General features: G+C 39.0%; 1 protein-coding gene across 3 annotated transcripts in view; it reads right to left on the reverse strand.

Moving 5' to 3' along the window:
• FGF13 (fibroblast growth factor 13) overlaps positions 1-15,471 on the reverse strand; it is a 597,768-nt gene that overhangs the window by 232,104 nt on the left and 350,193 nt on the right. For 2 of the 3 annotated variants that reach the window (XM_035288732.3, XM_035288731.3), the window contains exon 3: positions 5,246-5,413. The exons of the other annotated variant lie outside the window; for it this stretch is intronic. In XM_035288732.3, coding sequence (XP_035144623.1) covers positions 5,246-5,413 — 168 coding nt within the window. The remainder of the gene's footprint in view (positions 1-5,245; positions 5,414-15,471) is intronic. 3 annotated transcript variants of the gene reach the window in all.

Raw genomic sequence — 15,471 nt, forward strand, 5'->3', positions numbered from 1 at the left:
AGAAAACATTGACAAATGGCATCGAATTAAACTAAAGTGCTTCTGCACAGCAAAAGAAACTATCATCAGAGTGAATAGACAACCTACAGAATGGGAGAAAATGTTTGCAATCTGTCCATCTGACAAAGGTCTAATATCCAGAGACTACAAGGAACTTAAACAAATTTACAAGGAAAAAACAAACAACTCCATTAAAAAGTGGACAAAAGACATGAACAGACACTTTCCAAAAGGAGACATTTATGCGGCCAACAAACATATTAGAAAAAAATAAAAGCTCATCATCACTGATCATTAGAGAAATGCAAACCAAGGCCCCATACTTTTGTAATAGAATAGGAATACCCCCTCAATTATTCTCAAGGCGACAGACATGGAACCTAGTTATGTCTTTCCCAAAAGTCAAGATATTTTCAGCTGAAAAGCATCAGAGTTTATTACCCAACTCTAGTTTAGTGACAAAAAGATTTGATAACAGTAGTTTAGTTTTATTTAACTACTAATTCAAATTAATAATGACACATTTTTCTCAAAGGGAAAGTTAGTATTAAGACGTGGAAGGCACAACAGGAAACAACAAAGTTGAAAAAACATGAAGATGAAAAACATTTCCCTCAGCATGTTCCTTCACATTCCTCTGACTTCTTCCTCTCCCATCATTAAGGCAAGACTGATATTCATGGTGATATATGCTCTTTTTGGAACAAACCAAGGCATTATCGGAGTAACAGACATGGTCGTTACAAATAACCTCCCCTAACATTTAACATGTAATTTTGCCTTCTCTTGGTTGGTGGAAGTTGCCATGCTTTATCACCAGCCTCAAGCACAGATTCTCTTCTCCAAAGCCACAATAGCTGGATGCCTCTCTGAATAAAAAGGTTACAAATGCCCTAAGGGAGACAGAATGTGTGTGTGTGTGTGTGTGTGTGTGCGTGCACGCATGCACACAAGCATGTGTGTAATCACATGAAAACAAGACTATAGGAAAGAGCCAAAGAGCCTGATCAAAAGATGGTGACAAATCACCAAGCTCTGTACTACTTTCCCATGTTGCATTAACTTCTTCACATTTACTATTGTAATAAGAATTTTTAACCCTAAAAGCAAACACTGGGATTCCATGATTAATTTTTCTCTGTATATTTCCAACATGATCTACTTGCAAGCATGTATATCTCAGAGTTATCCTCTTTAACAATCTTTGAACATCAGTAAAAGCCCAGGGAGTGGCATTTAGGAAATGGAAACTATACTAATATTAGATCGGCTTCGAGGAGTTACTCTAAATCAGTGATTTCATTTTGGCACACATGGCATAGAAAAATAAAATCAACAAAAGAATAAAGCTATGAAGATTATACTTTGTTTTGCCAAAAGGCTCCTGGAACAGTAAGAAAAAGATTTCGGTAATGATCTCCACTCTCCATGTGGCTTTCTTAAACAAAGAACATTGCGGGTACTGGGCCAAGTTAGATTCTCAGATACTTGTGTGAACTTCTTCAGCCACATTCCAGTACTCACATAACATTATATCATAAGTGTTTTTTATAGAAATAATCATATCACTGAAAATCACAAGTATTTGGAACAGATTAAAGAATTAATTCTGGAATTGGATATTCATAAATAGAAACCTGATTTTGGCAAAGTGTAATTTGGCCTTCATGTATCCTGAAAAGCCAACGAGATATTTCAGTCCCTCTGTGTATTATTTTACATGGATTCTAAGTCCCTGGACATAATACAAAAATATTTTTTAAAAGATGGGTGGCTATAAATAATGTTAAATTATCTGTACCAAATCTTAAGAGGTCATAAACTATGAAAATAGCTCAGCCCTTATAAACCACTGCCAACCAAGAGAAAAAGCAAGTCTTTATCTAAACTAATAAAAAAAAGAGTTGGCTGATTTTCATCAATTTAGTAATTCCAACTGTATCATAATATATATAAACTGGTTGATTTAATTAATCATTTATAAAGCTCATACAATTCAAACATTTATTTCCCCAAAAGGTTTAAATATTTTTTTTAATTTTTCATTTGGGGTTTTTAACATTGTATAAAAAACAACCTCATTAGAAGAGGTTATACTAGCATGCTGGCATTGCACAGACCAAACAATGTATGGCTTAACCACTATGTCCACTGCCTTCACCTGCTGCAGAATTGGTGGGCATCCATAGCCAAGGTCAATTAAGGTTCCACGTTTTGGCACAGAGACCATGACAGGGACTATCTCCTCAAAATGCTTCATATAACAATAAAATATTTCAATGTATAGACATAGTTTAAATGCAAAACACTTCATTTGTTTTAAAAAAAAGGTCTTTTATTTCTACTAATTAAAAGAAAATGTTACAACAACTTTAAGAGGGAAGTGAACACTGTAACTTACAGCAATTAAAAAACAGTTCTGCAAAAATATTCCACGTTGCCAGAATGACCAGTGAACCCTTCCAAACTCACAGTTACTTCACCTCCTGGAAATGATGAGCTTCGACATCCTACATGAAGTAAGCATGTTAATTTCTTGGCCATGTTTCCCTATTTATCCAAGGTCTGCTCCACGGCATGTTTTCTTTTGCCCCCATCTAAAGTCTTCTGGATCCTGGTAATTTGTGTAGAGATCAAGTGTTTTCATTTTAAGGTCCCATTAGATTCTGGGATCTTGTTTGAAGGGGTATAGTAAGATTGCAAATAGTATTTAAATATCATCCCAGAAAACCTCTAACTTTAATATTGGTTACAAATAATTCATAAGAATAAAGAGAGAAATATTAGCTTTGATGTTCTGGCAGGAGGACCTGGAAGGATGGCAAGACTAAGGAAAATCTCCAATCTGAATGAAGACAATGCCCATCATCACAGTACACAAGTGAAAGGATGGCAGCCACATTAAACACACTGGCAACAGCTCAATATGTGGATGAAATGACAGATCCAAAACTACCAAACTTTGTATAAGAGAGTTCAACTGCTACCTATTCTCTTAAGAATTCTGGACAGGGAAAATGTGGCATATATATACCATGGAATATTATGCAGCCATCAAAAATGATGAGTTCCTGTCCTTTGTAGGGACATGGATGAACCTGGAAACCATCATTCTCAGCAAACTGACACAAGAACAGAAAATTAAACACCACATGTTCTCACATATAGGTGGGTGTTGAACAATGAGAACACATGGACACAGGGAGGGGAGCATCACACACTGGGGTCTGTTGGGGGTAAATAGGGGAGGGACAGCAGGGGGTGGGGAGTTGGGGAGAGAGAGCATGGGGAGAAATGCCAGATATAGGTGATGGGGAGGAAGGCAGCAAATCACACTGCCATGTGTGTACCTATGCAACAATCTTGCATGTTCTTCACATGTACCCCAAAACCTAAAATGCAACAAAAAAAGAATTCTCTATATCTGAAAACATTCATAACAGTATTTACAATACACTCCAGATGGTACTTGAAAATTAACAAATCCTGTCAAAATTATATGTAATAATGAAACGAATGAGGTCTTTATTCAACTGTTTTTTAAAATCTGAAATATTGTTAAAATATTTTAATTTTGTAACTGATTGCTTGACTGAATTTAACCAGCTGCTTCTTAACGGGCTTATTTTTCTTAATGAAACCAAATTTTGTTGCTCAGGCTGATTTGCAAGTACAAAAACTGTGTGTGTGTGTGTGTGTGTGTGTGTGTGTGTGTGTGTGTGTTTATATAATTTTTAGAGAAAAGAAAGCAGAAAATATTGGCATGTAGTATATATTACAGTAATTGTCACTGGTTAAAATTCTTTGTTTCATTAAAGTGCAAAATAAAGTTGGTATCTTCTCCACTAAAAAACCAAATGATTGATTTTACTCACTGTAAAGGTCCACCATTTATACCTCCAGATGAGTATGTGTGGATGTCAGTAGTCACACTCAAAGTAGATAGTTTAGATACCAAAAGTATGGGTAGAATATAAATACAAATACTCTATTCTATTGCTGAATTAAACACAGATACATGTAGGCTTCTCATTTTCTGCCAATGGTTGTCTAAAACTCTATTTGGAAAGAAGAAAGGGGAAACTTTAAGTTGTAACGTTTTGCTTCCAAAACTATGGACTAAAGTGCATTTGGAGAAATTTATTTACACACAAAACTTTAACCCACATGCCAGTCTTTCCCAGATTAGAAAGACAAATATGATAAAGATTCCCATAATGATGCAAAAGGGCAACTTGAAATAGAAACAAGGTTGCTTTTAGAAATTATACAAGAACCATTAATGTAAAAGAACCACGACTGCCAAAGAACAGGTGAATTTTGTCACTTCCAAATGTTATTCATTGGTAAACTGCCTCAATGGTATTTAATGTGAGGGAAACATGGGCTGTTTAATAGTAAGTATTTAATTGGCATTTACATTATAATTCTCAGATGTTATTTTGGAAGCTAAAATGTAAACAGGTGGCAATAAATTTACCACATTTTATTTGTAATGTGAAAAATATTCCTCTTTGATAGATGCGAAAATGTTGAAAACAATGAATAAATACCCTTTCTAGCCAGATGAAATACTTTGAAGATATATTTGTGATATGGATTACAATGAGTACCTTATTAACCTCAGTTTAAGTAACAGGAAGTAGAGTTGTCCAAACCTGTACTTGAGCTGAAAAGAAAGAAACAAACTACTCATAGTTTCCTTGAGGCATGCATTTTACTATGGCAGAGTGCAACAGGGCGTGCATTATATAGGTAATCTGGGCCTGCTTCAGCAAACTAAGTAGATCATGAGCATTCTTCGAGTGCAATGCAGAAGCTTTATGGAGTGAAGGAAAGTTGAACATTATTGAAACAATCTTCTCATTATTTCATTTTAGAAGTTTCATTCCTCAGCTGACTGCTGCTTCAGGAATGCAAGGTGATGGAAACAGACTTGGCTAGATGTTGGCTACAGAAGCAAGCAACTTTGGCAGCCCAAATGGGGCAGTACAATGACAGCAACTGAAAATGTTTCGGCTGTGAAAAGCAGGGTGACACTATGTGCTGTGCTAGAGATGACCATATTATACAGCATCCCATCTGAGACTGTATAAAACATTCACCAGCCAGCCAGGGGGCCTCCTAGCTATGGCAGGGCCTGAACAACACACAGCACACCAGAGGGCAATGCACAATCCAAAACAAAGAGAAAGAAAGAAGAATGAGAGAAAACAAGCAAAACACGCGTCTGTCGTGCACAAACCTTCCGGCTCTGTGTTCTCTTTGTGGTGTACTTGCTTCAGCGGGCAGCAGAAGATTTCGTGACACTTAGCACGAAAGGGGGACTCTTTTTTCTTTAATTCCGCAGATTGGATGGAATCTTGACGTAACATAATGTATTCCTGTGTGCCAGGGGGGGCGTCATCCAGAACTGTGGTCACCACATAACAAAATGAACTCAAGTTAGAGCCTCAGAAAAGCAGCGAACGTCTTAAATCAAATCTACTTCCAGGGAAGACTAAAGAAACAACAGCCCTAAGAAAAGTTTCAAAGAAAAACATCTAATAGCTTAGTGATTTTATTTTTATGGGCTTAGTTTAAAATACTAAAGCCTTGGGAATAGCTACTCGACTATATATGCTAGTAAAATGAAAACAGTGTTAAATCATACCCGAAATACAAAAATGTATTTTAATATGGATACTCACGTTGTATCTAAATAAACACCATGTAAAACTTATAGGTTTCAGACTGAGATACAATATAAATATTTACAGGTTAAACTGGCTAATGTCCACCAATTATCAGTGAATTAGCTTCTGTTTCATTTCTTGGTCTGCCCCTGGTGAGGGTCTGACTTCCAAGCTGTCTACACAGAGACAGACAGAAGAATCAAAGTCACTGCTCTTTACTCTTTGATTTCCAAAGAGAACTGAATCAGTTGCAAATATTCTTCAGATGTTCAAAACCCCTTAATGAAGACAAGAGATTCCAGTTTAGAGCCTATGACGCAACACTTGGTCAAAGGATTACCTTTTAGATTGTAAAAGAGTCAGGCCTGGTTTAATAATTTTGGCCTTAGATATGCACCAGGTTCCTCTCAGTGCACATTTTCTTTCTACACCCTTTATAAGCTTCCTAAGTGTATCACTAGTGTTTTTGTGTCACTAGTATTTTTGTATCACTAGTATTTGTATTCCCTGCAAAAGCAAGATATCTGCCTTTATAGAGTCCAAGACCACATTCTCTAGTCTGAAAACGTTCCAAGAAAATAGGTGCAAATTTGATCTGCATTTTCAGAAACAGGAAACTGACCCCAGAATGAATTTTTTTCTTTCACACCCTTCCCAATGAGGCCATTTCATTTCATGAGAAGTGAGTCAGTAACTCATTCTACTCCCCGAAATGCATACACTTAACATGCATTTAGGAGGACTGATACCACTAGCAAATTTCTTGCGTGGTGAATAATGCCGTGGTGTTTGTAAAAAATAAATAAATAAACAAATGGTGGCTGAATTTAGATGGGATCTAAAGCTTCAGTGTTGAGTAAAACATTCCTAGCTCATTGGCTGGGATCTTAAGGGATTTTAAGAACTTCCTTTATTGTTAAGGGGAAAATGGTATAAAAACCAACATAACTTTTAAATTAGTATTATGAACTTAGAACAAGTTCTTGATAGATTGCCTCTATGAGGAATTGTCTTCCTTTATAAGTCATTAAATTATGCAAGAAGTTGATGAATATTTTAGTCAGTTCTCTTTTTATTTTTCTCTAGCATTCAGCAGCAGCAATCAAAAAAATTATATAGAGACACCACGATAGCTTTTTCTGGCAGAGAGTTCCCTTAATCTAGTAGGAATGTGACTATAACTTCTTAGAATCTCATTGTTGAATGCCCATCTTTGCTAGCAACAGCTGCTATTCAAAACATTTGTAACCATTTCCTGCCATGAGCAGATAGTTATGATAATACAGACACTCATCAAATTCCAGCATCACAGCTGAAGACAAATTCTAGTTTTACCATCCAAAATATTTAAATAAAACTCCCCAAATTGGAACTCTTTAAAAAAAGAAGCAGCCACGATTATATAGAAACTGAGAAATTCCATTTTCATCCACTGCCGTATAGAAAACCTATTATAAGACTGAAGGACAATTGGAGGATAAAAGAGAAAAAAATGACTTTTGGACAATGCATAGGGAATTTGTTATTCAGAAATACGTGACAAATATCGGTAAATTGTCTTCCATTTTCATTGTTCAATACCAACAGTGATGTCACAAATGGGCATTTCTGGAGATTAATGGTGGACTGAAGCTAATAGCATTTGGCTGACTCTCCAGCCATCAGCTTTTCCCAGCTGGTCATTAATTCCCAGAAAATGCCTTGAACTGCCGTCTTTATTGTTTAATTAGATACAACTGGTTATCTGTAACACAACAAAATTCTAGTGAAAGCTACATGCTGACTGACACAAGAGCTAACCCCAAAATTCATCATGATGGGGAAAACATGAAGGTCGCAAAAGTGCAGGATAATTGCTTTCCACAATATTCTCCCTGTCTTCTGTTCTTTCTTCAAATTGAATTTAGCAAGTACAAAAGGGGCCAAGATGAGAGTGTTTAAGGAGCCATCTGAGTAATAACCACAGGCACAGAGCATTTCCTTGGAAATCGTGAACATCTGGGAGTTAATGGGTCAGCTTTGGGTCTCCGGATGTCTCTACTCAATACCTCAAATGTCAGTCAATTCAAGCAAAGCACGGAAAAAAAGGAGTAGTCAATCAAAAGTAGCTTGAAGTTACGTTGGCAAAAGAGCTAGAAACACTGAATTTTTAAATCAGAATCATTGTATAGGCAACACGTTACTGTGGCTTATAAAATCTTTGAAATTAGAGATATTTTGGATGGAAAATTAAAACTGTTATATCAAATCCACTTATTCCCAGGGCTCCCTCAAGTAGGAGAGTGGCCATATGTGCAGTTGACAGCAGAAGGAATGAAGGAGAACTTCCAACAGGACTCCAGCAGTAAGGCAGATGGGTAGCTTTGTTCTAATTCCCAAAGAAAGTGATGAGGATGCAATGCATCCATGGGGTATCAGCTCTAGGAAGGAAAAAGGAGACTTGCAAAGAACCCAGCCCATCAAGACAAGAAAAAAGAATGGGCTTCTTTTTTCCCTGGCTTAGTCCAATGTTTTCTGTCATTTTCCCCAATCTGGTACATTCCCTTCTTGCACATGACCTCTGTCCTCTGACAACCACTCTTGTGACTGTTCATTTGAACCACTTTGTCTACCTTTCATTCAGTGACTACTGCTGTCCTACCCAAAAATAGATTTATCCAGTCTTGGAAGTAGACAAAAAATTCGAGTGATTAGGTAGACATTATATTTATACAAAGCTTCCTTTCAGAGATTTCAGAGATTCAACTTTATTCTTCAATACAGATAAGGTGGTAAAAGTGGCTCATGATTTATTTCTGGATCTGGGAGCCCCATGAGAACAGCTGCCAAACAATAGGCCTCTGGGGGAAATTTTGCCCATATAGCCCGTGCCCCCAGCCTTGAAAACACAGCCCTCTCATTCAGGACTCCAAAGTCTCACAGGAGTAGTGTGGAGTAAGAGGACACAAGTGCACACATGCAAATCCACACATCCACAGACACACAGACACTGACAGGTGGCATACTCAGACACAGAGGTGATAAGAATAAGTGACTTTCATGGTGGGATGATATTTATGAGCACCAATTATAAAAGAGCTAGTTCCCATTGCAAATGTTGCTCCATTGACTATCCATCAGGAGGGCAAGCTTGCATCTAGGTTCGGTTTCTCAGCAGCAGCAATGCTGTTCTGCCATTGCCCGGGTCAAGGACAGGGTCAAGGAGCAGTCATGGTAAGAAAAGAGAGTTTGACACTTTAAGCCTGCTGACTTGGCCTAACGTACTCATGTTCACAGAAATACAGTATTTCCATTTCAAACTAGAGGTAAAGAAAGAACCAATCTATAGTAAACTTTAACATCTGATAGAATTTAAAAAGTCTGATGCAATGTATCCTTTATTTTTTGAACTAAATAAGTTAATTATTTATCTTTCCTATATTTAGAATGTATTGGTTAACTCTAAAAAGTTCTTGATTTACTCTAAAAAGTTGTATCAATGGGCATAACATTGGCCTTATAAAACAGCTACCTAAATATTTAGTACATGACAAACACTGTGTTATTTCAAACAAAATTTCTTTAGAGATAATTCAATGCTACTCCTTTATTTTAAAACATAAGGAAAATAAATCTCAAGAGGAGAAACAACTTTTTAAAAGTCATGTAGTAAGTTACTGAAAAAGGCTAGCCTATAACCTGGATTTCAGTGTGTTTGTCAGCAAGTCTAAATTAAGACAACTTAGGCCGGGTGTGGCTCACGCCTGTAATTTCAGCAGTTTGGGAGACCAAGGCGGGTGAATCACCTGAGGTCAGGAGTTCGAGACTACTCTGGGCAACATGGCAAACCCTCATCTCTACTAAAAATACAAAAATTAGCCAGGCATGGTGGTGCACGCCTGTAATCCCAGCTACTCGGGAGGCTGAGACAGGAGAATTGCTTGAACGTTGGAGGCGGAGGTTGCAGTGAGCTGAGATCACACCAATGCACTCCTGTCTGGGTGAGAGAGCAAGACTGCATTTCAAAAATAATAATAATAATAAAGACAACTTTGTAAAAGCATCAATATATATTGGGTTATTCAGTATTTTTAGCTTCCAAGATTACCCAGTTTCCAAAACCTTTTCCTTTATTCAAAGACAGAAAAGCAACCAGAGACAGCCCAGGAAACTATCTTGACAATGTCACAGAGACATCTGCTCACTCATCATGCTACTGTAATTCGCAAGGCTTGCTGGCTTCAAGCTGGAAGCAGTTAATAAGCCCTCAATTATTTAATGATGCTGCTTTTGGCCTTTAAATTAACTCTTCCAAAAGATAACTCAACATAATTAATGAGATATGATTTTAAATCAAAGCAAATCTGAGATCACCAAGGCCACAGCAATGTAGACAGCAACAGGACTACTAATCAAAATTGGTAGACACATATTAGTGACTCCAACAAGAAAATACTTTAAAAATCTGTGCAACAGAAAATATGACAAAACATACAGATTATCAGAAGTCCTGACCTAATCAGAAAGAGAAAAAAATGGAGTAATTAGAGCAATTAGTCTTCCATGTCACTGAAAACCTGTCATGCTGAAACGTGCATTCAACTACAGGATGTGTTACCCCGAGACCTCCATTTTGCCTCCAAGCTAACCATCTACTTTTCTCCATATAAGATTTAAGCTTTACTGCCACCATGGACACTATCAAGTTAGCAGGTGTAAATGTGCGTGAGTAATGTAAGTAAAAAATTCACTGAATGGAATAGATCTATGCTAATGGTCATATAATTTGGCCAAGGTAGAAACAACTTTTACATGTTCCTGGAAATTTCAGTTACCTTCTCCTTTGTAACCTCCCTCATTCTCCAAGCATTATCTAGGTCTTCATCCATCCTATGTTTCATCAGGCTCATTTGCTCTTTTCATGGTAGAATGAAATGCAAACTCCCTACCATGATGGTCCCCCACCTCCTGAGTTTTATTACACGCCTCTCTGGCTCACATTAGCTTTCCATTAGACCCTAGAATATGCCACCCTTTCTCCTGCCTTAAGGCCTTGTACCTCTTTTATGTCCTTTATGTCCTTAAAGTGGCCCCTTTGTGTCCTTCAGGGTTCCACTAAAATGTTACCCCCCTCAGAGATGTCCTTTTAGCCACCTTAGTGAGGTTTCAATTGGTCACAATTTGTATATATGTGTGTGTGTGTGTGTGTGTGTGTGTGTGTGTGTGTGTGTGTTTCTCTCTTGTCTGACTCTTCTGACAAGAATATAAGCCACCTGAGCCAGAGACACTATATGTCTCATTGACGATTTATATGTGAGATCTAGGATAGTGCTCACTCATAATACACATAAATAATTGTCTTTGACCAGTTCAGCCTTCCCACACTGCTAAGCCATATGGTCAGCTCCCTCTCCTGACTCTTAATTTCCATATACGCTTTAAGAAATTTATCTTGTGGTGCCTTGGGACAGATTTTTGGTTATTATCATGGGCTTTAAGTAAAAAGTTAGATGATCATTATTTTCCAATATATCATTTCTCCACAACTTGAATGTAAGCTCCCAGGGCAAGAACCAAGTTTCAGTCTCTTTTGTGATCATTTTTGCTTTCCTAATGGCCCACAACACTTTTCATACAGTTGTTTTGCATACACAGAATGAGCCCCTTCTAGGGATAGTCATGCCCACATTGAAGGCATGTGTTATGAAGGGGTAATAAATGAAGAGTCTAGCTCATTGCCTGGCACCTAGTAGGTACAAAGTAAATGGTAGCTGCAATGGAGGAAACACTGTCCCTGCCAGAGATGAAACTGTTGAGCGATGCAGTCTGGTAGTTGGGAAACCAGGAGCCTCATCCTGACTCGATGCTTTCTGTCTAACCTTTAGAATGGCGTTTCACCTATGTGAGCCACAGCTGCCTCATTTCAAAAATAAATAAGGGATTTAGACTAGGTCAGGGTTTCTCAACACTGGAACTTTTGACATTTGAGGCCTAATAATTCTCTGTTGTGAATTGTCGTTTTGTCCTTTGTAGGATGTTGAGCTGTATCCTTAGCCTCTACTCACTAGATGCCAGTAGCACTGCTCCCCAAAGGTGTGACAACCAAAATACGTCTCCAGACACTGTCAAATTCCCCCTAATCCCCACCCTGAAAACTGAAAGCAAAATTGCATTATTTTGGAATCACTGGACTTGATGGGTAAAGCCCCTTTGGTCTACAAACCTCTTCGTGAAGAGCTAGCACCAATCTTGGAAACACTTCTGTGTTTCCTCAAAGATGCTCAGCATTCTGCAAGGACTCAGCTCCTCCATTCCAGGGAGTTTGGCCCACATAATGAAGACCAGGAAGAGAGGAGAATGCACTAGTGTGCATATCAACCTCCCAGGTAACAGAACACCTCTGGCTGGCAAAACATGAGGCACCACTGCTACACATCAGTGGGGTCTTTACTCAGCATAGGGCAAAGACTTTCTCTACTGAGTGGCATCAGTTGGCCACTCTGTGAGTAGCCTCAGGGGCCCAGCCAACCAAAGTCCTGGCTTAGGTGGGAACGAGAAGCAAGAAGGGGAGGTTGGGGGACCCTCTTTCACCTTATGTATGCAGCTTCCACAAAGCCCAGCCTTTCCATCAGCCAAAGGCCCATGTGGCCATGGAGGATAGATTCCCTCCTGAAGACAGAAATGGGTCCACTTAGATGAAAAGTGCAGCTTCTACCAGAAGTCCTCTGCCCCTGCATGAATGACATATATTTCATCTGTGCTACAATTTCAAACAGATAAGAAAGATATGATAAGATTAGAGAGGAGTGCATTCCACCTTAGAATACTGGTTATTGTGGTACATCTCAATAGGACTGTCAGGAGGGTTGACACCAGCTTGTTATGTTCCAGTTTTATAGCTTTATCTCATTGCACTCCCTTTCCATAAACGTTGTTCAAGTCCAAGTCAAGCTTAAGTGAGCCTCACAATCACCTAGAGGGCTGGTTGAAATTGATTGTGGATCCCACCCAAGAGTTTCTAATTGAGGTGGTTTGGGATGGAAATTGAGAATTGGCATTTATAACAAGTTCCCAGGTGGTGCTGATGCTGCTGGTCAAAGATCATACTTAGAATGGAGGACGACTCTCCCAAGCTGTTGGTTTTGTCTCTCCCAGCTTTTCTGCCTGTATGCATTCTCTTCTGCCCAGTACAAATGAAATCTAAACCAGTGGTTCTCAGTTGTGGTTTAGCATTAGCATCACCTGGAGGATTTTTAAAAACTAAAATACCCATGTTGCCATACCAGACCAATTAAAGCAGAATCACAGAATCATCCGGCTGGGGCCTGAGCAATGGTAGGTTTCAATGCTCCTCAGATAATTTGACTACAGAGCCAAGGTTGAAAATTACTCTCTCCAGTGACAGTTTCTCTTTCTCTCTCTCTCTCTCTCTCCCCCCCCCCACCCTCCTGCCGCTCCTTCCCCTGCCCCCTCCCCTGTCTCTCTTCTGAGGGATGGAAATTGAGAATTGGCATTTGAGGCCAATTGGCCCATGATTATCCAATTATTTGCATTTCTTCCTACACTCGGCCTGCGGTTTGCTACATACTCTTGTGCAATGGTGCTGTTCACTGTGTAAAACTATGCAGCAGCACACATCTCTACACAGCAGCCCTGTTCCAGCTTCATCTACCACAGTGGTTTGCTTGCTCAGTGTTCTATAGCGTTAATCCAACCCTACCCTGTGTTCTCATTTTTAAAAATGAGCATCTCTTGACTATCCAGTTTTGTTGAATTGAATAAAATCAAATTCATTTCTTCCAAATATCCCTCAAGATCTTAGATTAGCAAGAAAATCAGGACCTAGAATATGTGTCTGCCCTGGAGCTGGCCTGTGACGTTGTATCTCTCTACTCTCATCCCTCCCCACCAGCTCCCCACCCTCAGGGTACATACAGAACAATTTCAAACTTTATATAAGCTGCAATCTCAGAGAAGTCCAAGCTTGCAGTCACAAAATAAAATGGTACCAAGAACTTACTGGAAACCTTGTTGGTGAATGTCTAGTTAAATACACTGGACATTCTTTTATAGCATCACAGAAAAGGGGACTGAGGCTACATTTTCCAGAAATTGTTTCCTTGGATCTTGTAATTCAGTGGTTCTTTACCCTAGGTGCACATCAGAATCACCTAGGTAACTTTAATAAAATGCCCATGTTTAGGCCCCACCTGCAGAGATTCTGGTTTAATTGGCCTACAGTGGAGTTTTGGCCTTAGTAGTTTAGAGTTCCCAAGTGGTTCCAAGGTGAAGTGAGGGTGGCAAACCAAAGTGTCTATTTGAAGAAGCAAGAGAAGAAAACATGAATGTATGCACAATCAAGGGCAAAGAAGATGTTTTTCTGAGCTTAGAAGAAAGAGCTTTAGAAGAATCTATGACTTGAAAGTGTCAGCCCCCTTCATCAAGCAAGGAACCCAAATGGATTTTCTCCTCTCTTAAGAAGAAAGTTTCAAAAACCTTGGGCAATGTGGCAGACTATACTGGCAAGGGCCTTATCATCTACCTATCCTGCTTTCAAATCATAGCTCTGCCCCTCTCCTCCACCACCACCATTTACCACCACTGTGACCTTGGGCAAGTCCTGTATACTCTTTGAGGCTTCCTTTCCTCAACTGTAAGATGAGATGATAGCTATTGTTAAATGTAAATTCTGGACCAGCTTCGTAGTTTTCACCTGACAGCTTGTTAGAAATGCTGACTTGCAGCACTGCTAAGTCCAGACCAGCAGAATCAGAATGTATTTTCGCAAGGTTCTGAAGTGACTGCTATGTACATTAAAACCCAAGATGCACATTGCACAGTAGCTGGCACACAGTCACATAGTCAGTAGTAAGTATGTGTTAATTCCCTTCTCTTCTGAGGCCAAACATTTATCTATCCTCCCTAAATATTAACGAAGGCTGAATTCAAGTTAATGTGAAGGTGTCTTCCACTCCCACCACCCACAAAGAATTGTCAACCACTTATATTCTTGCTGGTCCAGAGAAGACCGCACACGAACTTCACTCTAGTTTTCTAACGGAAGTAGGAGAGATGACCCAGGGGAGAAAAAGATGGCTGTACTGCTTATGGATTATCAAACGGACTAACAGTATTCCTTTCAAAATGCTGCCTGAAATTTCGTGAAAATGTTTAATATATGACTGGCTTCATTGAAAAATGGTATTTGGTCTCACTCGTTTTGCTTTAAATGCAAACTGCCTCTGGCCACACTGTCCCAGGAACTGAATCATCTAGGCAGCCTTTAAAGATTATTTACATATTGATTCCAGGCACTGTTTTCGCACTAAATTTTGCCTCTTTCTCCATGCATAATTATGGAGGTCACTGCCAAGATTTCAGGCAAAGGTTGCCAGAAAACTCACTGCCCTATGCATGATTTTCCAGCCAGCTGTGCCCTATGTGTACGTATGTGTGTGTGTGTGAGGCTGGACACATGCTTGAGTTTAGTAACTATTAGTATAGAAACTCCAGTTAGGCTCACAGACTAATGTCATAGTTACTCATATAAACTTTCTTGCCTGAAATCTTTTCAGCCTTTGATCTTAACACCTTTCTCAGGCAACATTACAGGCTAAATTGCTAAAGAAAGCCTATTTTTTCTTCTCTCAGTCTTTTCAATTTTTGGAGTATCAAAGCTCAGAGGACCGAGGTTTCCTCACCAATATACAATAGAGTGCATTCTCAGGCATTACACTCCTGTCTTCCCAGAAAATGTGCTCATCAACACCACATCTCTTCACACGGCATGCTAGAAGAACCCTGCACTATTTGTGAT

This window comes from Callithrix jacchus, chromosome X (assembly GCF_049354715.1).
Source record: "Callithrix jacchus isolate 240 chromosome X, calJac240_pri, whole genome shotgun sequence".
NCBI lineage: Eukaryota > Metazoa > Chordata > Mammalia > Primates > Cebidae > Callithrix > Callithrix jacchus.